Source organism: Megalops cyprinoides, chromosome 9 (genome assembly GCF_013368585.1).
Source record: "Megalops cyprinoides isolate fMegCyp1 chromosome 9, fMegCyp1.pri, whole genome shotgun sequence".
In the NCBI taxonomy this organism is placed as follows: Eukaryota; Metazoa; Chordata; class Actinopteri; order Elopiformes; family Megalopidae; genus Megalops; species Megalops cyprinoides.
The window spans coordinates 12,449,031-12,471,998 of NC_050591.1; the positions used below are offsets into that span (position 1 = coordinate 12,449,031).

The window sequence follows — 22,968 nt, forward strand, 5'->3', positions numbered from 1 at the left end:
TAAACAAAAATACTTGATCATAGTTAAAATTACTTATTGAAATTATTGAGCTCACCACTGAATTTCTAAACATCGTCAGTACAGGTGCAACTCTAAAGGCTGCATGATGATTAAATCTACATCTATTCAGATGGTGCCAAGTTGGCCTACATTTTGGACACTGAGACACAAACAATTTTAGAAGGAACTTTCTTGATGAGCGTAGGATATAAGGAGGGTAATATACAACGCATATACACAGAAAGGCCTTGAGACCTTGAGGAATTGACGGTAATGATCATCCAAGGCGCAAAGCACATTGGGTCATAGAGACACAGCTAATAACATAATTAAAGTAACCTGTTTGATACAGTATGTAAATCATCACCGACAGAATCTGGAAACTGAAGCCACTGTGTTTTAGTTTCTTCCTTTCCATTTCATGTCATTTGCTGTTGATGCCAGGCTACTGGACTGAACAGACAGTTGAGCTCAATAATAGCAGAACAAAAAATCTTGTAGACTTCACCTCGATAAGCTGGCACACACTCAGCCTCACGGCTTTGACCCGCGCTTGGGGGGTGCTGAGGGTTTATGCTAATTTGTTGAGCTGCCCCAGGATCCTGCAGGCAACGCTTCAACAGGAAATGCTGCACTCCATCACAAAATGTGCTTTACTATACACATTTTACATATAATTGCAGTTGCCCATTTTTACAAATAATTGCCGCTGTCAAAAATCAGTGCTCGTAGTGCAGTTCAACACAGCTCAAATGTAGTCCTTGCTAAAAATAATGGATATTGAAACCGGGGGTTTTGTTTGGCAATACCTACAGTATTTCCAGGTTTTCAGGGTGTTATGAATCCACATTTTGAATTATTCATTCAATAATATTGAACAAATACGTAACTTCTAAAGTGTTATAAACCACCAGGAATAAACCTTTATGCTTTATAAGAGGTTAACCTAATGCATAAGCACAACATCTTATGACATGTCATGTTCTTATGAATATCTTTCAGCCTGCCATCTGTAGTGAAACCATGAATACATAACACTTCCTATTCACACCCATCTAGGCAGTTGGTAGATGGCTCATATGCCATGACTCAACATTACACAAGGGGCATCCAGCAATAATACAATAACCCATATATTCTTCCTTGTTTAGGGGACCCATCTGAAAATATGACTCATGCCCGCTCCCTGACTCTGTCTGGACTGTGTCATTTTTCCATGGCATGGTCTGTACTGCCCATCATCTCGTGGGGCTACCAAAATGCCCATGCCAACCATAACAAGGAAGAAGCTGAGAGAATGACATAAGTTCACAGGTTAATTTTTACCATGTTTACTTTGTGTAGATCCACTGACATGCATCACATTTACATTAACGTATAAATTCATTATCTGCAGGCCAATAGGGAAGCCAGCATACCTCTGGTTTCACCTACTGGGGGTGGCAGAGTGCGGTTAAGAAGCTATATTTACAAAGATATATTAATAATAACATTGAAACAAAGCCTGAATAGGGCAGACTAACACCAATGATGGACCATCCATGTGACAGACAATGGACCAAACTAACTCATAACTCAGAAATGTCTAGCCTGTGTTCACCCTTGAACTCATCCATTACTGTAATTTATCAATGCAATGCCTAGAATCCTCAGAGTTCAGTGAGTCTGGATTGCAAAGAAAAAAATCAGCATTTTGGGATGGCCATCTCATCTCATTTGCATCTCATCAAATAACAAGCAGTCAATTTATCAGCACAATGACCTGCTACCAGTGCCTTAGATTCTCAGCCAGAACCAAAAATCACATTGACTGGCCACCAGACTGTAGCAGATTAAATATCTGACCATTGCAAAAATCCTGCCAATCAAACTTTTAACACATGACAACATGAAATGTAGTGCCAGTGTGTACATTGAAATACCCCTAGCATTACAGATGGAGCCATTTCTCAACATGGCATTGAGTCTCCAAGGTTAAGTGTCAGACGGTGGCCCTGGGGAATCCCAATGCTGCAGTCACTCTTTTACAAACTCATGTTTGCCTTTCTGTTAAAATGCCTGTTCTGCTCGTCACAAGACAAACCAGTTGCCTCTGGTCACAACTGTCAGCCCCCTTCTCAGATAGAGACAGTTCTTGCCAGGGACTGACATCTTTGCTAAAATTCAGCAACACACATTCACTTGAAAACCCCATTCCGTCAATTACTTTACTAACCAGCCAGACAGAAGCAGTCCAATTAGACAACTGTATAAACTGACTACACGGCCACACACAGCTCTGAGGAACATTGAAGGACCAAGATGGTGCTTTTGGGCTGCACAGCAAAATCTACACACCTCTCGTCACTGGCCCTCCATCTGTCCACAGTAATACCACATTAATATTTTTTTCCTCAAAAGCCTCGTATCATAACTCCCTCCATTGCCCCCACTAGATTTCAGTGCCTCTCCCACACTCGCCATCCCCTTATTGATATGCATGCATGTGGGTGTCTGTAGCTAAAAGACACAAAAGGCTCCAAATGTTGCCTGCCTTTGAATTAGCCAGATAATGACAAGGTTCACAGTGGCAAAGAAGGGCACTAATCATCAAACATCTGTCAAGTGGCAGACTTATGAGCACATTGGAAAGAGAGACAGGCGAATATGTTGTGAACAGCAAGCGAACACTTACTTGCAGCGCTGGGAGTTGAGCCAAACGGTAATGCATATAAGGATAAATGATGAAACGGCAAATAACTATGTTTAGAATTTAGTAACAGCATAAAATAAATATAAGTAAACCATATTGAAATCCAGACAAATTTTATGGCCGTTTTTCGCGGGAATTATTAACACCTAACACTCTTACACTCAAAGTAGCCTATGTTTAATTTCAGTGCAAAGCTTTATTCTCGCCATACCCACTTCTGTCGTAAAACTGAAGCCTGATACCCAGGAATGCCCCTACTTGCAGTCCCATACAGACAGTATGACACTGTTTTGATGTTACTCCTCTCCTGTTGCATTATTGTGTTAAATGGCGCATATTGTTCCCCCATCTGCGCACGGCTGATTCTTGGTACTTTCTTGGAAGAAACAAGGCAGGAATGATAGTAACAATCATAATAATTATGGATTGCTGTTGTTGTTTCCATTGTTATATTTTAGATATCCTTTAAATATTTTAATACAACCTAGTAACCACTAACGACGTTTTTACTATTCTGGTACAAAATTCATCACGATGTCTGTTCCTCTCTCTCTCTCTTTCCCTCCCTCTCTCTCTTTCCCCTCTCTCTCTCTCTCTCTCTCTCTCCCACACACACACACACACACACACACACACACGAAAACTACTACTCTTACAGAGTCAGACGGATTGAAAATCGTGCTTATAGTTACATACGCCACCAATGTCACCTCACACGAAAACGACACCATTAACTGCAAGGCGGTCGTGTCGAACTTTCTGGGCATTTGAGGATGGGGGTATGCATTTCTTTCTGTGCACATGAACATGAAGTTTTTCGTTGTTGTTTTGGTTTCTATAAAGCCAGCGAACTGCATCGCCACCGAAAACCCGAAGCGTTTCAATGAAACAAAATGATCAAGCTTCCAAACTTACCCACCTCCCACCCTGTACATGTTCGCTGCCATCTTCCACCTTGGCGGTAACAATAAACAAAATCTGACTGCCAAATGTTACAGAACACGAAGCGGCCGGACGATTTCGCTTTCTAACGGTGCCTGACTACCCATTGCATCAGCTTGACCCACCACCAAAAAAAATGCAGTTAAGCGGTTTCGCAGTTATTATGATTATTTTTATTATTCTGGAGGGGCGGGGACAGTTGTTATGTTTCATTCTACTACCCTTGCCTGTCTGTCCACGCAGAGTACCCCACGTTCTCTGTTCGCTTTATGCTAACGCTGACGTAAGATTCCAAGTCTAGCAGTCTTTACCCCGATTTAACCCTACCCTTCCCAGATAAGACTATTAGATATTTTAGATGCAAAAACAACACCCTCTTCTGATATGCCACATAAGAGAGCCATGGTGGCTGTATGAGGGGATACCGCCATTTTTAAAACAAACAAAAAAATAAATTAAAATACAATAACATAAAATTAAATAAATAAATTCAAATGACAGAGAGCGATGGAGGAGAAATCATCCTCCCAAGATGTCTTTAAACATAAGTTGCAAAGCTCACAGACGTGCTCATGACTTCATTGTATTCCTTATCCTTTCTGTTACGTAGCCTACAATATACAACAGTGTGTCCGTATAGCGGTAACATTATCAAAAGACAGCCTTGCAAATGTGTCAGTTAAGGACTAAGAGAATAACATAAAGCACTTTACGGCCTCTGATCTTTCAATTTTTAAAAGATAAGCCATATTTGAAATCCAGTGTCAAACACGTGGGCCTGCATTACGTATGAATATACTTAGCTTGCACATATAAACAAATTGGAAATTTAATTTTAAAAAATTGTGAAATTATGTGTAAAATTTGTAAAAATTATATCCAATTATATCCAATAAGTAAAATATTGCTACGTAAAAGTATAACATAAAACACCATTATTGTTCTTATCTTCATAAGAACAGCAAAAAAGATTGTGGCACAAGGAAACCAAAAAGAAAATAAAGCAATAGGCTATTTAATGATTGGACACGTCCAGGAATGACAGGGTCACCTGTAAATTGCTATTCATTTCTCTAAAAAAACATTTTTGCGCACCATCGATTTCTAGATTTAAAGATTTATTTCTAGATTTAAAGATTCTCTTAAGATTTCACAGGCGCCTTACCATTCGCAGAATAATCCCTTATAAAACGATTTTTTTAAATAAAAACATATCTGAATCCAAATATTACTCAACAAGTTTAGCCACATCGCAATTAAAGCAAACTCTGCAATGTCACGACCAAATATTATATTTTCATTTTCGACCATTTCGTATAATTAAAGCAAAGTAACAGTAAAATGTCATTTTATCAATGCCACGTACGCTATTCATGAAAACAGTGGTAAGATTTATTTTGTTCAAACTGGCCACGCTAATCCTATAAGAACAACACGAATCATTTCTACGTCTTTAAATACGATGTCTTATCTGGAGTGATAAGTTGCGGCTCACCAAATGTTGCGTAAATTATTATAAAGTGACCACACGTTTAACTCAATACTAGTCATCTCAGGATCGAAATGTTGTCAACCACTGCTTTAAAAGAAAGTAACTACCCTAGCAGCGAAGACAAACACGAAGCCAGCAGATCTTTGCCAAATCAAGCGAAGCTGAGGATGACGAGTAAAGGATAACGAGTAGAGGATAACGACGAAGGGATATCACAAGGAATAAGATAAAAGTGTGGCAGGGAAAGAGGGGAAATCCGAAATTATCCGTAATTTCGCGAATAAACGACCACATGAGTAATATTTTGAATCACCCTTTGGGTTTTATTAAGCAACAGCTAGCCTTCAACCTGTCCACTGTTCTTCTAACCCTCCAGTAATTTCGTAGAAGGTCAACAGCACGCGGGTAATAACTTGCATTCTGAATATTCTAGTTATCCTGATATTAATCAGAAGCTAATATTATAGGCTACAGTTATTCGGCGTTGCTTTAAACGAGAACAGGTAGTGTGGATTGGTGGTTAAGGAAGGGTTTAACCCCTTGCACAAAGATCTATGGTTCATGATTTGTCACAGTGGCGCCCCCTGGTGGGATTGTGTCCCATTCATTACGATTTAGTGCTACTCTGTTATTTAATTAATGGATATGGATAAGGCAAGTCTAAATCACACTTCAAAAGCAAAGTAAACGTTATGTAAATATTACAGCACTTATAATGTAAATGTCTCAAACTGTGTAAATATCCACACGATCCAGTCGATCGATTCTGATTTGTAGGATGGGACCAGTATGGGTCAACCGTAATATGTTGAATCCATAATTCGGCGGCTGTTTATTTGCCATCCCTATTGATAGACCTGACAAGGTTAGGGTGTGGATTTAATGTTGCTCATAGAAAATGTTTATAATTCAGCATCTAACAGGAAGTATTTAGAAATGTGAACGACAATTAACTTTGTGTTTGTGTGTGTGTGTCAGAGAAAGAGACTGTGTGTGATATATCGAGACAGTAAATTCTTTTAGTCATATCCATATTATCGTAACATTTCATGCTTGTCATTCAGATCGGTTAAATGTAAAGTCTTCACGATGAAAGGGTTCATAAATTTAAAACATCACAGACATCAAATACACAGGAGTTTCACATTTTTGCACTGCATTACCTCGTACGATAGCAGCTGTGAATGCGCTCCTGTCTAGCCGTCGCCATTAGGAGCACAGCACCAAGACTGCCAGAGCGATGCCCTCGTTTCACCCTGATCTTTTGTTATAAACGGTGGCACGATCGTTATATAACGGCGGCAGACTAGAAGACGGCTTTTATCCATCGTCAGTCCAGCCAGTGACATCCATTTTTTGTGATGGTGCATAACGCTGCTATCCTACTATAGTTTTCTGTTCTAATATAAAGGGAAATATTTCCAAAAGGGACTTGCGTTATTAAAATAGTTCGGCACTTGAAGAAAATCAGACATTTAAGTGTCACGAGAACTCTGTCAAACTGACTACTACGTCTAGACAGAAACAGTGAATTTGTTTACCCCGATACTGTTATTTGTTGTTTGAATAAAGCCCTTTCTAATCGGTAAACTGGGAACGCGCATGCAGCATCTACAGTTAGCTAGTAGGCTACTACACATTCGCTGGAGCACGGGCTTGATACATTGTAATGTCCCTCTGTGTGGTTCCGCCAGAAGAGAAGAAAAAAAGGGGGAAACAGTTACATCTACGCAACAATTGTACACGGAGGCTCTGGTTACTGTTTTAAAAGCATGAGCAAAACGAATTTTCGTCCATGGAAAAGTTGGGCAAGGCAAGAAATTTCTATTCAAAAAACTGCCAGCGGACCGCTAGCTTCACCCCTCCCCCTTTCCAAACCCCCGTGCAGTTTTGGAAGCATCCAAACTTACCCACCTCCAACCCTGTACATGTTTGCTGCCATCTTCCACACTTAAATATAAGTATACAAATATTATTTCTTTTATTTATTTTTTTTTTTTACAAAAATTCCGAACTTGAAAGGCTCTGAACTTAATTCCTTTTCCTTTTGTTGTATCCAATGGCACTATCGTTCTTCACCTGCTACAATATGCTACCCCGTTCGCTGCATTAAACACCGAACATGATTTTTTTTTACATGTTATTTATTTATTTATTTTTTTGCGTGTGTCTCTGTGTCCCACTGTCTTACCCCACTCTCTCCCCCTTCTCTCTCTGACGTCGAAACCATAATCTTCGACAATCTTGAATGCTTTAACCCCTTCCAAGCGTTAATCACAATCAGACCTCTATAATTTCCAAAATGTTATTCGAGGTAAACTAAAATAATACAATATAAGGTAAGAATATTTCGACAGCCATTACACTTATTTTTTATTGAGTATTGACGTGGCCCATTCTATGAACAACAGTTGCTAAATATGCAGCTATGCTTTCAGACCAAAAAAAAAAAAAAACACTGGATAAAGAATACATATGTATACGTGTGTATATATATATATATATATATATATATATATATATATATATATATATATATATACACACCTGCCTCCTTAACAATTATCCGCTCTACAGTTCTAAGTTCTCTCTATCCAACAACATAGCTGTTTCCCAGTTTCACAGCTGTCTCAACATCAGCATCGTGTAACTGCACGTTGCTGTAAGTGGGTAGATATGTAACTCCGTTTAGAATGAATCATACGATTTAAAGAAAAACTGGTAGAGAACATGTATATCTTTGTTTCATTGTAGGATTACGCCTGTGAGTTTTGACTTCACTTACTCGAGCACAAAAGACGTTCATGTGCTTCAGTTCATTTCATGACCCAAATTTGTGCACATGGGGTTAACTCGAGTCCCGCAGTTCACAATGACGTCCGTTATTCGGTGAGGTTCAAGCTGCAAACAACATATAGCTTACAATTGTTTATGGGGATATATAAGAATTACATAATAATCTATTTCTATGGAGCCAACATGGAGTTTCGTGTCACAGTTTCCTCGGTCAAAATATTGACTCTGCAAGCGTACTCCTAAAATAGAACAAAAGCCAGCCACGCCAAGTCATTACGGAAAGGAAAAAGACAGCGTGGATGAATATGATTATGGCCAAAAAGTAGTTAAATGGCCCTTTTCTTCATTGCAAGTGATGAGGCTGTGATCCGTCCGCGTCTATATGGAAATAAAGTAGTGCCCACTGGCACGGAGTCAATACTCATCCGGGTATCAATGTAGAAAAGCAACCGAGTATCCATTCAAATCTGCATGGTTTCTATTAGAGGGCGTGGCTACAGACCATCAGGAAAAGACCCCCCCCCCCCCCCCCCCCCCCCACACACACACACACACACACACACACAGGCACTCAATGCTGGCATACCATCATTACAGCTACTGCAGCACTAGAGATTGTGTAAGTTGTATCCATGTGTCACACAGAAAAATTTTGAGAACAGTTTCACAATATGTGTGTCTGTATCACCCCTGCTTTCTCACTTGAAGATATACAGGACAGTGAGTGATACTCCATCTTTATACAGAGTTCTGTAACGCAAAATGATTACACAAAACATGTTCTGTACCATTTAAAATACTTTGGAAGATCATTAATTTTGAATACAGTTGCCCCCTAGCACTCGCAATACACATTGCTTGAGTTTTATTACTTACCCTCAGATGTAACACGTTACATTACTGGCATTTACCAGACAGTCTTATCCAGAGATGTACATAGGTTATTATTATTATTTTACACGTTACCCATTGATATGGATGGCAATTCATTGTTGAGTACCTTGTCCAAGGGTACAACGACAGTTCCCCAGTGGAGAATTGAACTGGCAACCTTTCAGTGACAAGTCCTACTCCTTACCACTATGCTACACTGATGCCCCATAGATTGTACACTGTTTCAGCACCTCCTGCTGTCAAAGCCCGCTTAGTACATTAGGATGGCACACCTCTAATCCCTGTTCAAATGCCAATATAGGCGACTGGACACATAACAAAATTACAACGACAACTTCAAATCAGAGGAAACAGCATCAACAGACATTTCCTCATTATTTATTTTGCCACTTTGCTTTCAGGTATAAATACCATGTACAAAACATCATGGAGACATGTCACGATATTCACAGTTCATGTACAGAAAAATCACGGAACGCACTGGCAGAACCACAAATCATGACACTGCAGTTTTTTTTGTCTTTTTTTTATAGTATTTTCTTTTATGTTATAGCTCTTCTGGCCATTTACATTAGAAAGCAAATATGGGGGAAAAGTGAAGTGTTACTGAAAATAACAGACATGTACATGTATGCTGCTGTTTTGACTCGAATGTAAATTCCGGCAATTACTCTGCTGTGACCGCAAGAATTTAATTTTGCAGGTACAAGCTCATGTGGACGGAAAACATTTTGGTGATCACTAAGGTTAGTCGTACTTAGCAGAATCATCTGAGAAGGTGAAGCACATTATACTAGTTGCTTGGCAGCAACCTCATCCTGGACAACTTATCAATAGATATGTCCTGAGGTCCCTCTGGTTAATTTCCTTACTGGATGGTATGAAAGCAGTACCTCCTGACTGCAACCTCCTGGCCATAAGTCAAGTCCCCATGTCACAGGACTGCCCCTATCACCACATCAAACTTCATATAAAATGCCCCACATAGTAACCCTTGTGGTGGATGATGTAATGGATAAGCAATGGCATGCAGCTCAAGCATTTTCCACTGAAAAACAAACAGTGCCTTTCACTGCCAAATCTGTGCTGCGATCAAGAATATCACTTATCTGTCAAAAAACCCACCTTGATTTTAAGGCCGCACTACCAAAAATATCTGCCAAGCTAAAAAGTCTGCTGCTTTTGAAACAACTGTCAGTGCATGCAGCGATTTAAAGAATTCCTGTCAATTAGCGCTGCAATCCGAAGAGCAAGCCACGCATCTCCAAAGATTATGCATGTCCGGGGAAGCACCATTACTGTGGGGGTGGGAGATAATATACGGGCCAGGTAGCAAATTTGACCTCGAGCTCAGTTTCTGTGTGAAAGCATAAAATTGATGATTAGTAACTGGCTGCACACACTCCATGTTTACGTTAATTCTGGACTTTGATTTGCTTGATCTTATGAGTGGTTGGGCTAGAAAATAAGTGTCCAAAAAGATCAATGGAAGCACTTTTCAGCCACACCACTACCTTATTCTCTGCTGACCTCAGGTCTGTGATTGACAACTGATCACTTTCTGTGACCTGTAGAGCTCCGATTCAACTTTGCTACAGTACATAACAGTTTCAGTACATGTCATGTGAATTCAGCCGTTAAATGTATGGTGGCTGATAAAGAAATCCAGATTGCACTGGATTGAGCAAGTCGCTCACACTAAATCTACAGTTATCGGCTAGGCTACCTGCTGTGTACCCTTTCGACTGCTCTTTGTTCCAGGTGAACTCTTAATCACTTTTCAGATTTGAACCACCTATAATTTTTGATCATTTGAAAGCGCTTATTGGAGCAAAGGCACTGCACAGTCAAATCAAGTAACATTTACAGAAAATGAAAGGAAATTCTTTTGCAAGAGAATTTGATACTTCGAATCCTGTCTATGGCCTGGTTTTAACTCTGAATGGCAAACATTAGGAGAAGCTACATTGTTCTTTACTTTTTAGTAAATATTTTGTTCATTATAGCTTGAAATGGAACACTTTTCAGTCCAAGTAATTTTTTTGTTCATTATAGCTTGAAATCAAACACATTTCAGTCCAAAAAAAAAAAAAAAATCTCAAAACTATTCAGAGGCAGAACTGAAGACCTGAAGTCCATGTTATTAAAGAATGAGGAGAGACATTGGGGAAAACCACGCTATTGGCTTGTATATTGTTGTTTCACACTGTTGATTGCATTTTTTTGCCCTTTAGCAAGCTCAATCTCAGCACTTGTGTACTAAAATACTGTGATGAGTGTGAACACAATAATTCTTCCAGTATTTAAAAATCCATGGCAGGGCAAAATGAAGATGATCACACATTAAAAGGACGATTCTACCTTCATCTGGCTCACAAATGTTCAATGAACTGACAAGACTGATATGCTTTGTTTGTTAATTACATAACTTTAAAAAATATCAACTGTTGTGATGTCCAGTCAGGCAACTGGCACAGGTGTGCCTTCTTCCAGCGTTCACAGCTTTCCTTGTGAGATCATTAGAAGCCACCATCTGGACTCCAGCCTGTGTTACAGATCTCAGTCAAAATACATGAAAAAATTAACGAAAATAATTAATTACAAAACAAAAGCGATCACACTGTACATACTACACATGGAAAAAAAAAATCATCCAATGATTTACACTGAACATTTACATTATAAATCGAACATCATGGTACAAAATAAAAAGGGTTGAGATATTGTAGACTTGTGCTGTGAAACTCGGCAATGCTGCCTCTACGACGATGTTTGACTTCTTGCATGCTAGAGCCTTGTTTCTTGGGAATCAAGAAGGTGAGGGGAGAGTGTCTTTCTTTTTTTTGGTGGGGGGGTCTGGGGTTAGGGGTAGTGCCTTGTCGGTGTGTCCCTTCAGCCATCTATCTTATCTGACCAGGTGAAAGGTCAGCCAGTACATGAAGATCGGTTGCGCTGCTGCAATAGCCATGGTCAGGTACATCCGCAGCTGGTTCTTCGCCCCTCGGACCAGAACGCCTTCTGCTGCCGCTTCCGAAAGGATCTTCAGCCTCAGCGTGCGGATCTGTGGAACGACGGCAGCCAGGAGTTACCAACCACCCAAGTATGAAGGGCCAAGTATTCAGAAAGCTTCCACCACTGATTAACAAAATGTCATCTCTTGTTACTGTAATGCACTTGAGACTATTACATTTTTGTTTATAATGGTTTAATTAATATGAATCCTGTGTCAGAAGATCTAGATCATAAGGCCTGTATAAAAATGACTCCCCAGTATTTTTGTTTAATGCAGATACCGACTAAAGAACCACCCATCTGAAAAACCTGAGAGCTTTCTGTATGTATAGTTAATTGAGCCTGAGAATTTTTCCAGTCAGTTCAACTACTGACAGCACTCCCTGAACCAGTATCACTATTCTTCTCAGTTCTGCCTGCATGTTCTCTTTTAAACAGATCTGTCACGGAATAGGAATGCTGTCTCTTAAATGTGTATGAGGTACCAATGTACACTCATGTGCATGCACACAAACAGCTAATGGATAACTGATTCTCAGTTAAAGGGTGGGAGTGACTTCAACTCAGGCATCTACCAAATATATCACGTCAAGTATGTTGTGTCAAAGCTAAAAACAACAACAAAAAAAACATACAGTATTCCATTAAAAGTCTTTGACACAGGGTAATACAGAGGGACAGCAGGAGCCTTGCCTTGCCAGTGGTCAACCCCTCTTGACTCACCATAAACACAAAGATGGATGCACAGCACCAAAGCAGCATCAAGTAATACCCAGTCCTCCCAAACAGCAGCCCAGCCACAACTCCCACAATCATTCTGTGGAGAGATGGAAACAGGTCAGTCAACAGGCTGGTAAAGGAAAGACTAGGTTCGCTGAGGAGGGAAATGAGAACGAGGATGTGCTAAAGAGCATTTTGAAGAAGCTTCTTAAGATGGACTCAGATGGAGTTCAGACATCACTGTGCCTGGCTTGCTTTCATTCATTTTATCAAGTGTGTCCCAAGGCATGATATTGGATATGGGACTAAATCCTAATATATTCTACAACCTACTTAACCTAAAATTTAATTGCCAACCTGCATAATGTATATATGCTTGTGCCCTTCTATGCGCCCCCCTACTTTCTGGAATCGGCAACTGTATGCTAGGCTCATCTCATGGTGACAGCCACCGCACCTGTGCGGGAGAGCTGAAGTTAGACAAAGTAATTGTCCGATACACCTGTTGTAGCAAATGTCTACTTTTCACGCTGCAAGTCACCCAGCACGCTACAGCTGAGTGGTGCTCATTGGAGGATAGATGCTACTCTGCTAATCTAAGCAACCTGCACTTTCCTGGCAAAACATAGGGTGTCTGTGAGCAGTGAGATATACTGGGGACACCCTGGTGAAACTACGCCTAGTGGAATGAAGCCAATCTGTTCCTCTGCCCTGGGCCCCCTGTCATTGTTGGCTGATTTCAAGGCTGGGATCGAACCCAGGCTGTAGAGCTTGATACCTACTCACAGTGAGTGCCTTAACCACTGAAATACTTGGGAGCCCCTGGCTTTAATTAACTATATACAGTTAAGTATCCAGAGAAGCAAAAGGCTTGCCATTTGGTACATTCAAAGATAATTACTTCTCTAGTAAATGCTAGACAACATATTTCAATCAAAGACTTGATACAAGACAAAGGAGCGCACTAAAGGAAGCCCCTGACTTACCCCACGTACTTGTACCCAGAGAAGGCGATGAGGTCGATGGTGGTGAGGTCCGTGTTGACAGTGACCAGATAAAGGCTGAGTAAAGTGGCCAGGACCTCGATGATAAGCCACACCAGGGCCGAGCTGGCCTGCATGCCCAGGATCTCTGGGGTAAACCTGCACGCACACACCAGGGGACGGCGAGACAAAGCTAAGCATTAGCGACACAGTACAAATAAGCTCCTTTTCAAAAACAGCAGGCACGACTGTTTACACTGCACTGCTTTTCAAAAAGCAATTTCTGAAGAAGAGTAACACTGAGATGACGACGAAATGAAAGCGCGTAGCAAGTTATCTTAAGGAAAAAACAAGTGCTCCTTCTGAGAACGGCAACTACACAGATACCAAGCTTACAAGACAAGACATTGCCTTGATCTTGTTGCGTTGGAGTCATGTATTAGCCCGGTCTGGTGTGCTTACCTATTCTGAGTTCCCAGCGCTAAACCTGCCACCAGGATGTAAGTGATGAAAGCCATTGCTGTCAAAAGAGCAGGAAAAAGAAATTTAGAGGAATTGAAAAACCAAGCAGGGACTGATTCACTGTAGCTCTGTGTTATAAAACTAGCACTTAATTTAAAAGAATCTCTGCTAAAACAACAACTTGGGCCTATAGATTAAAAAAAAACATTTTGGATAAATATGCTTGAATCCACATAACACATCTTATCAAAATAATTAATCAGGAATATAATCTAAACCATGCTGGGCAAATGGACTCCTGAAAACTGGAGAGCACTGCAGTTCAAACTCACGTCATTACCTGGAATGTAGAGGTCGGGGGCGTTGATATCAAATCGGGGAGCCACTGGGGTGTCTTGCTGGTAACTCACCTCCCAGTTCTGAAGATCAAAATGCAGAGAGACCTCATTTACAGAAACAGGTTGGTGAAATCAGCCAGAAGCCAGCACACATGTGAATATCACAGGGTGTGCATCAGAGAAGACATGGGCATGGCACCAGCATTTTCTGCTTGAGGGAAAACACTGTAAACACTATAATCCTACAATCCCCACTGTATTATATGGTGCATGCTTGTTTCTTCTTTGCTATGAAGCATGCAAGACTTTAATTGTTAAACTTCATTGCCAGGGGCATCTACTCTCAGTCATTGAAACACCTATCCAAATTCCTGAACTAGCAAAAAATATACAAACACTGCTCAACATTTTAGGCACTAACACTGACGGAGCACCACTTTCAAAATGTGACTAGGCTCTGATATATCACTAGCTCATTACGCAGCCACATCACCATCAATCAACATACATAACTGCAACTTTTTCATGTGAATATAATAAGGGATCGATGTAAGTCTTACAGTCATTTCACAGTGGCTAGTGTACATTAATTCACCACCGATAAAAAGGAGAATTTTGTTGCAAGTACTGTTTGTCAACGGTAACACTGGCTCTGCTATTCAATAACAGCAATTAATTTGTCGAACATGACAGCACAGCTTACTGGTGTTTTTTTTGGTGCATAGTTACCTAAGTGAGCTAACAAAAGAAACAGAAGTGAATGAGTTTATTCAAAACTATTAACATCTGCCCCTGAACCATTGGGCATCTGCCACTGAATTCTTTCAAACCGCATAACATGCGGCATTGTCTGAAGTCAATCCACAGCATTGCAGCAGATTAGTTACCAAAGCAGGGTGTGCAGGAAAGCCTGGCTGGCACATACGCTAAGGAAAGAGACATGGCACACTTAGTTGCACTTCTCTTTATCTGCTGTTGCTGACTGTTTCACTTAGAATGCTGTTTTCAAGTTTACCATGGAGGTTATTTAATCAGTGTATAATTTAAAATGCCAAATCATGCCTGGATGAGGATATCGGTAAACGAGAGAAGGTGATGCAACGCAATGAAAAAGGATGTTTACATTCTCTGGAGCCACCAGTACAATTTTGCTTGTAGAGTTGAAATTGTTTTCTCACAACCTAGCTTTAATACACTTGCAAATAACGTTACAGATACCAGGAAGATTTAAATCAAACCAGTGCCTGTTTCAACAGCATCTATTCTTGCAGCTAGATATTTACAGACAGAAAAAGTGCTCCAGAATAAATCACACATAACGCTTAATGCTAATTACATCTCTCTAAGGCTGCAGTAGTTGCTAACTCAGCATGTAGGAAATATAATGCAATCACATAGAGACCTTTTAAAAAGACCTGTAGCCTTTCTTCCCCCTTAGACCAGGAATGTCAGTAATGCAGAGGCCTATGTTCCTGAAAACTTTGCAGACGGTGGATATGATTTCAGCTCTGGATACCATTTCAGTGGCCCCGACCCACGTCTATTCTCAGAAGGCTCTCTGGAAAGAATGTGTGTATCCCCTGCTAGCAGGAAAAAAAACGTTACTACTGAGATTATTACATAAACTCACAGACAAGCGGTACTACCTGGTGCATGTAAGGGAAGACGAGGAGGCCCAGCTTTTTGCCCACGTAAACAGTGTCCACCGCAAAGTAGTACTTCAACTTGGATATGGGGATGAAGCGGTCAAGCTGCAGAGTTCAGGAAAGAAACCTTTGATATTTTGCGGATGACACAGCATACATTCCACATGCACCGAAATAGGCCGTTACGCCTACTATGCATACAACTGGTCTCAATACAAATTGCATAAAAAAATGGCACACAAAACATAATCTGACTCTAGTTTCTCACAAAGAACATACAGTAATTTCTAATATAAATGAAGGTAACAATGGTACTGGAGTTTCCTGAGCCTCTAAACCAACTTTTGTCCTGGCTGCTTTGAAAACACAGCCAATGGTGTACTCACACTGGATTCAGTTTAATAGTTAAAGGTTTCTGGATGAAATGCGACAGAGGCATCTGTGTCACTCCAGGACCAGGATTACCTTTCCTCTGCCCATAATGCGGAACTAATTCTCAGCGGAACTCATCCAGATCCAGGCCTGTTATTTGTGTATTAGAAAGCAACAGAAATTCAGGAGCCAAAGACCAGGTTTTTCCAGATAAACATTAGTTATGTACGTATCAAAAAGGCCAGGGGTAATTCAACCTTGAAAAAGTTCAAACTGAGTTAATCTGAAGGCTCGCGTAGCCGAATTAGCACTCCTGTGGAGAAGAGTGTTGCACACTTCCCACCGGTCTGCAGGTCTCTCTCTGCCTGCATTCACAAACGTCTGAGGTTGATCTAATTTATACTTCACTCATACTTCAATTACTTTATTGGCTGAAGTTCACAGCTGATGTATTGTTCAATGAATGTTGTAGCTGTGTTCATTAGTTTGTGAGTGTTTACAATTTCACCATGTAAAACAGCACTTCACATCACCCTGATGAGAGCTTAGACTAAAATGCTCTGGTTATCTTTTTTTTTTTTAAAATATTGCTTTACCCAGTAGAAGGTCTCTGACTGTGGCCAAATTGTGTGCTTCTGAACGGCAGCTGATGACAGTACTGGCATCATGCTTTGCCCTTTCATTCAGCAAGCACTATATATTCCTCAGAGGGTGAACTTAACCTTACATTTTTGTCGACCATTTCTTTCCCTTGGCTAGCCAGACTGCTCCCGTAGGCCATGGCGAGGTTGGACATGGGGTCCGACAGCAAGGCCTGGCCTGGGTAGCCCATCCCTGGCGTTTCCTGGCCCCTGTAGCCAGGGGGCCGTGCCCCCGCGCTGGTGTCGTCAAAGAGCTGGGTGTGGTCCACCGCGTCTGACACCTGGTTCCTCATTCTGACTTTGGGCTCTGTGGACGGAGGTCACAGAAACACATACTCACCGGGAAGCATCTGAGCTGGGACGAAACTCCAACAGCCGAGATGCAGACGATGCCGGCAAGCACAGTGACGCTGCTGCTATGGTGTTATGGACTTCAGAGCAGAAGGTAAAGGGCTCAAGGGCAAAGCCGTAGCAAATTGGAATCAAGGGGCTCTCAGTCGACACAGAACACAAATGTCAACAGACAAAGGGCGAGTGTCAATAGACAATTCACAAACACGCAATGTGGGGAGAATGCTGCGCTCTCAGGACATCCATCAGCCACTATACTCGACCACAAACGCTCTCAACCCACAAAAGGAACACAAAAACTATTTTTCCCCCACACTGAACCATAGATGCATTTTTTTTTACCCTCAGTAGAAGAATGATCACATTCTGACCCAGTTAGCACAAGGTGAGCACAAGGCTGTGCAAGGGTTGCCAAATCCTCATGTGATCAATATCATTTCATTCGTCTATCTTCAAAAGGGCACCTGGAGAAGCATTTTTGAAGGGCAGCTTATTGATAGGTACCAAAATGTTTTTTACAACCTACTGGCCTATATTACCCAAAACCAGACACAGTGAAAAATACTAATAGAGTTTGCGGTATGGTTGTTCAGAATCCTCTCACTGTTCAACTGTTTCTCTTGCCATTGTATTGGCCTGCCGACATTCTCGGCCTTCAACAGTTTCCCCAACCAAGACGATATGTTGCTAATTTTAACTAAACTAGTCATTGAGGCAAAGATTTTAAACAGACTGATGTGTTTCAGACATAACCACATTCAGTCAAAATGGCTATGTTTCCAGCAAACAGACAGATTATTCATTCTGGGAGAAATGCTGGATCTCTGGCAATGAACCCACAGAAAACAAAGTCGCACATCCACAGTGACGGTCACAAGGAAGTTACATCTGCATTCCAGTTTCGATTTTGCAATTATTCTGCAAAGGAAAAAAGAAGTATAGAACCTAAATATCTGCATCCAGCTAGACTGCATTCTGTGAGTTTAGCCAAACTGACCCCAAGTAGGTTCTGGAGGTTACAAAAGCAATACTCTGAACCAGGAATGAGAAAAACAAACAGGAAACAAATTTTTGATCATTTCTTTTTATCCTCGATATTCAACCACATCAAGCACTTTTCTCCAAGCAGTTTTATGTATAACGTTTCTGTGAGAATGCCTTGCTTAATGTTCAAGCAATTGATTAATGCCAAATAATCAAGAATGCTGTCACATTTCAAAACTGTCTACACTTTATAGCAGTAAAATATACCACACTGGAAGTGGTGCAGATGTGAAGATGCACAGCTTGTGGAAAGACTTCAGATTTGTACGCCCAAGCATAAGGGCGAAGACTGAAAAAAAAGTGATATGCAAAACAGTCAATTTACCATTTTACCAGTCATATGTCCATTCTGTGCTCCATACATGGGCGCATTTTCATAGTTTGAAAATATTTCATCCAGCCAATGTGAGCAGCGTCTTCGTTAATGTTCAGTGTCAAACATGTGGCAGCGTGCTGTGCCTGTGATTAATGTTATGAAACCAAACTGCAGGACCAACAAGCAGTAACATTTGACAGGCGGCTCTCTCCACAGCACATCCATCGAGGCAATGCCTTTCGGTAATGCATGTGCAAACATGACCTACTCAGCTCAGTTCTGAACACTCCTCCCTGGGAAACCTTAAAGAGCGCAGGGCTACAATTCCTACAAGACATAGGTTTTCAGAGGAAATCTTCAGATCAACAATAAGGAATGCTCAAATGATGATGCACCGCACATGTAATGTGAATGAATACTGAACAACAAATCATCATAATAATGAATATCCTGGTCCGTCCCCAATACTACAGATTTTCTTTCTTTCCCTGCACTTTGCAACCAGTATATGTAAGCTTTACCCGATGTAGTGATCTAACTTTGGTAAGCTTCATTAGCCCTTCTAAGGCCTTGATGCTTACTAAATCATGTCAAAAGCATTCGCTCTTTAGTCCTTGGTTTATGCATAAACGCCTCATGTAAGCCTCTCAGCTCACACAGGGAAAAGGCTGATGAGCTTGTTGGGAGATAATGATGTAGTGGATCTGTGACAGCCAGAGGTTTACTGCATTCATCATTTCCTTCACAGGCATCACAGCCTGCTTTATTTAATCTTCTCAACATTAGTGCCCACTTTGTCTTTATCTCCAGGAGCTGAGGAAGCTGGACCTGAGAAAGTCTTGTGCAAGGGTAGCTGCGTACCACGCAGGTCAGAGAACTGTCATCGCAGAGGTGCGGCTAGCTGGAAAGGCTAGAGCCAGGGTGATGTCCATACTATTGTGTCCTTATTTCAAGGGGCAGTCTGGTTTCACAATGTCTGCTATGCTAAAAATGCCATTACCTTCCTGCGATGTATGCCCTAAATATCTAGGGCCTCACAAATGCCATATGCCCAGATGATGTAGCGTTTTCACAAGTGTCAATCAATAGGTAGACTCTCTTCCCCGCGGATTCTAAATTAGGGCAGACCAAAAGAGGGTGGTCGGTCTAGGATACACTAAAAATAGTCCTCGGCAAACTACTGAGCTCAGACCCTTCAACCTTTTCTTACCTGACGACACAGACAGATATTCCAAAACGAAAGAAAATTCTCTGCGGATTGTACTTCCTGGTAGAAGGCAGTACTCCGGTACTCACGCATACAATCACAATGAAATCGCAGCCAGGACTACAGATTAATCAAACCAGATAATTGTGCTTCATGTGAATGTAGAGTGGATTGCTAGAGCCAACCAGCTACGTAGCTAGTTGGCTACATAAATCACTTCGCTTCGTAATATATTAACCTAGCTATTAGGGCTTCTTCATTTAGCTATCGTTAATTAATCTTGATATGGGGACACCTCAACTAAAATATGCTAACGTTAGCCAAACTGTCGTGTAATAAACCGCACAGATTTAGCTAACAACAGCTATCAAACTAGATAACATTAATTCAATGATATAAATTTAAAAAAAATGATCTATTAGATAAGGTTAGTTTGTCTACATTAGCTATCTAATGCTGGCTAATTTAGCAATCGCCTGTAGGTATAGAATCGTGTTAGCTATCTAAGTTAGCTAACTAATGTTAGCGAAGCAGCATTAGTCAAGGCAGAAATGAAATACTGGTGTATCATTAGTTCTAATGAACATCATGTTAGTTTCACAGTTGGCTATCAAGGTAGCTAGCCAGGCTAATGGGCCCCTTTTAAACAAAACAATGGGTTACCTAGGTAGCTAGCGGGCTGTAATGGTAGCTACATAGGTTTGCTACTTAGATAACTCTTAGCAAGCTAGCTTCCTTCGGTGCTAGTTAACGTCATCAATGTAGCCCGGTAGTTAGTCCTGGAGAGCTAGCTCGCTAGCAGACGTCTGTCTAGTGTAGCAAGCTACCAAGATTTCCATTGAAGTGCCATGCAGTTGATTATAATAAAACACATAAAAAATTCATTTTAAACTTTGTGACGTACGTAACTTACGCTGTCTGAACCCACTCGGGGTCGCCGAGTAATCCATTTTGGTTAACTGGAACAATATAAACCCAATCAAATATCAGTAACGTTATGATAGGTACACGTAACTTTGTACAAAGACAGGAAACCATTCAAACTGGGCTCGCCCTGCCCCTTTAAAACAATATTAGCGCACCCTCTTAGGTCAGACGGGTGGCCAATCAAAGCACAACAAAGTATGAAAAGGCGTTACAGTTCAAATTATTAACCAATAGAAATAGAGTACATGATGTTTCCTTGAAGTGACTGGATATCGTAACTAGGAACGCGGCAGATTGACACTGAGCATAACAGTAAACGTAAAAGTTGATCGTACGTGAGAAAACGTATCCAATCAGAAAACGACAATACACTGTATGGGCGTCGTTAAAAAAAACGATCGACGATCCATTTATTTGTAAAAAAAAAAAAAAAAACAAAACATTATTTTCTGGATTGGGGTGACAGGTATGCCATTCACCACATTATGGATTAGCCCGGTACTTATGTGTGTATACACCAGTCCAATGTAATTTAGCAGCAATTATTTCGGGAGCTTTTCGCAACAAGGGGCTCTAGGTCACAACCTTGTACACGCACACGGATCAAGAACACACAGGAATATATAATACGCTACGTGCGCGAGAATCTTATTAGTTGAGTAGGTTGTAAAAAATGCGAACTCAGCTGTGTGCAGCTGTGCAGCTTTTGATCGTTCATGTACGGACAAAAGCTGCAGTGTGTCAAAAAACGACGGGAGCATAGTAAAACAGCGTCGCCGCTCTGACCCGACAGAACAACGGATGGTTCAGTAGGATAGCTGCTCTGTCCCCCAGTAACTTACAGTAAATACAAATACACAACACTTTACTAATATGTGGAAACAAACAATATTTTAACGCAAATAGATATGTGAAGTTACATATTTAAACCGTGATACTTATAGGAATGGGGATCTTGATCAGTCTTTCAGTGTTAAGTGTACAGTTTCTCAGAAGTAAGTTCCAGAATACGAACAGATCTGCCTTCTGCAATTTTACTGTAAAATGATTTGTTTGTGTTAAGAGTTTCCGTCATTTAACAGCGAGCATCCTTATAAATACTTTTAAATGCAGCGTGGGTACGTTTATGTAGAATAAGAAAGACTATTCCAAAAGAATAGATTCCAAGTCGCACATAGAATCGCACATTTCACTGTCAGCATGCACTCCAACTAAGCGTGGAAGCTACGCTAGCACCGCCACTTTTGAGGAGCAAAATGTAGCTAGGTCCAGTCAAGGTCCATGCACGGTGTCTTAGCCGAAGAATTAGCTGGCTAGGTAACATGCCAGACAAAATCACAGCATTGACGCCAGTGATATTTGTCCTTCCCGGAAAAGTTTAGCTAGACACGGTATTAGGAGGCTGGCAATAGGAGACCGATTTACCTGGTTAGCCTGCTAGCTAGCCAGTGTCACGTAACGTTAGCTAGTAAAATGCATCACCGTTTTCAGAATGTAGTTGCGATTTTAGCAATGAATGCATACTTCAGAATGCTACGAGCAAGCTAACTAACTGAGTTGTGTCATGCTACCTATGTAACTTGATGCAAGCGACAAGGTAGCCAGCTCGTTTTCACAACTCAGTACATCTTGTATGACGTTAGCTAGAACAGGGAGACCTACATCGTCACTGGCTACTTTTAGCATGCTATTGTTATCTATAACATTAATCAAGGCAATAAAAGAAGGGCTTAGACCCACGTTAAAATACATATTGTATACATACAGTATCATTTATTTCATGCTATATTGTTACGTACCTTGTTTGTACTTGTTTTCCAATTTCTATAGTAAAGCGCAGGTCGCTTGCTCAGACGCTTACATGATACAAGTCTATAGACAAGTAGCTAAATTTATAACACTGATGTTATGTAGCCATCTTGCTCATCTGAAATTCGTTTGTCACACCGAATAATACTGCTTCATAGCTATCTTAATTGTGAAATTGTTGCCACCTAAACTGGTATATGTGAGGCGATCAAAGACGAAGGGTAGCTAGGTAGTTAGCTTGTGGAATCAGGTCTTTAGAATTATGTAATGACGTAACTAAATCTCCTGCCTGGGTTTGTGCGGAGTAATTCCAGGATTGCCACA

The 22,968-nt window shown here is 40.8% G+C and overlaps 2 protein-coding genes across 6 annotated transcripts in view; both read right to left on the reverse strand.

Moving 5' to 3' along the window:
- The window catches only part of LOC118782926 (metastasis-associated protein MTA1-like), a 46,480-nt gene extending 39,227 nt beyond the window's left edge, over nt 1–7,253 (reverse strand). Inside the window, exon 1 of the mRNA XM_036536550.1 lies at nt 7,041–7,253. Within this exon, the coding sequence (XP_036392443.1) occupies nt 7,041–7,068 (28 nt within the window). The 5' untranslated portion in view covers nt 7,069–7,253. The remainder of the gene's footprint in view (nt 1–7,040) is intronic.
- Nucleotides 7,254–11,481: 4,228 nt separating this feature from the next.
- On the reverse strand, nt 11,482–22,923 carry yif1b (Yip1 interacting factor homolog B (S. cerevisiae)). 5 transcript variants are annotated; one of them, XM_036537361.1, is made up of 9 exons: nt 22,635–22,923; nt 20,822–20,867; nt 17,077–17,297; nt 15,978–16,082; nt 14,334–14,412; nt 13,994–14,051; nt 13,535–13,690; nt 12,552–12,645; nt 11,482–11,877 (listed from the first exon to the last, which is right to left on the reverse strand). In XM_036537361.1, exons 2-9 carry the CDS (start codon nt 20,856–20,858, stop codon nt 11,722–11,724), a joined length of 906 nt encoding a protein of 301 aa, XP_036393254.1. In that variant the 5' UTR covers nt 20,859–20,867; nt 22,635–22,923; the 3' UTR covers nt 11,482–11,721. The 5 variants fall into 5 exon arrangements, with proteins under 5 accessions (XP_036393254.1, XP_036393252.1, XP_036393255.1 ...); XM_036537359.1 differs by having other exon boundaries at nt 20,813–20,867; XM_036537362.1 differs by lacking the exon at nt 20,822–20,867 and having other exon boundaries at nt 22,635–22,922.
- Nucleotides 22,924–22,968: the final 45 nt, after the last annotated feature.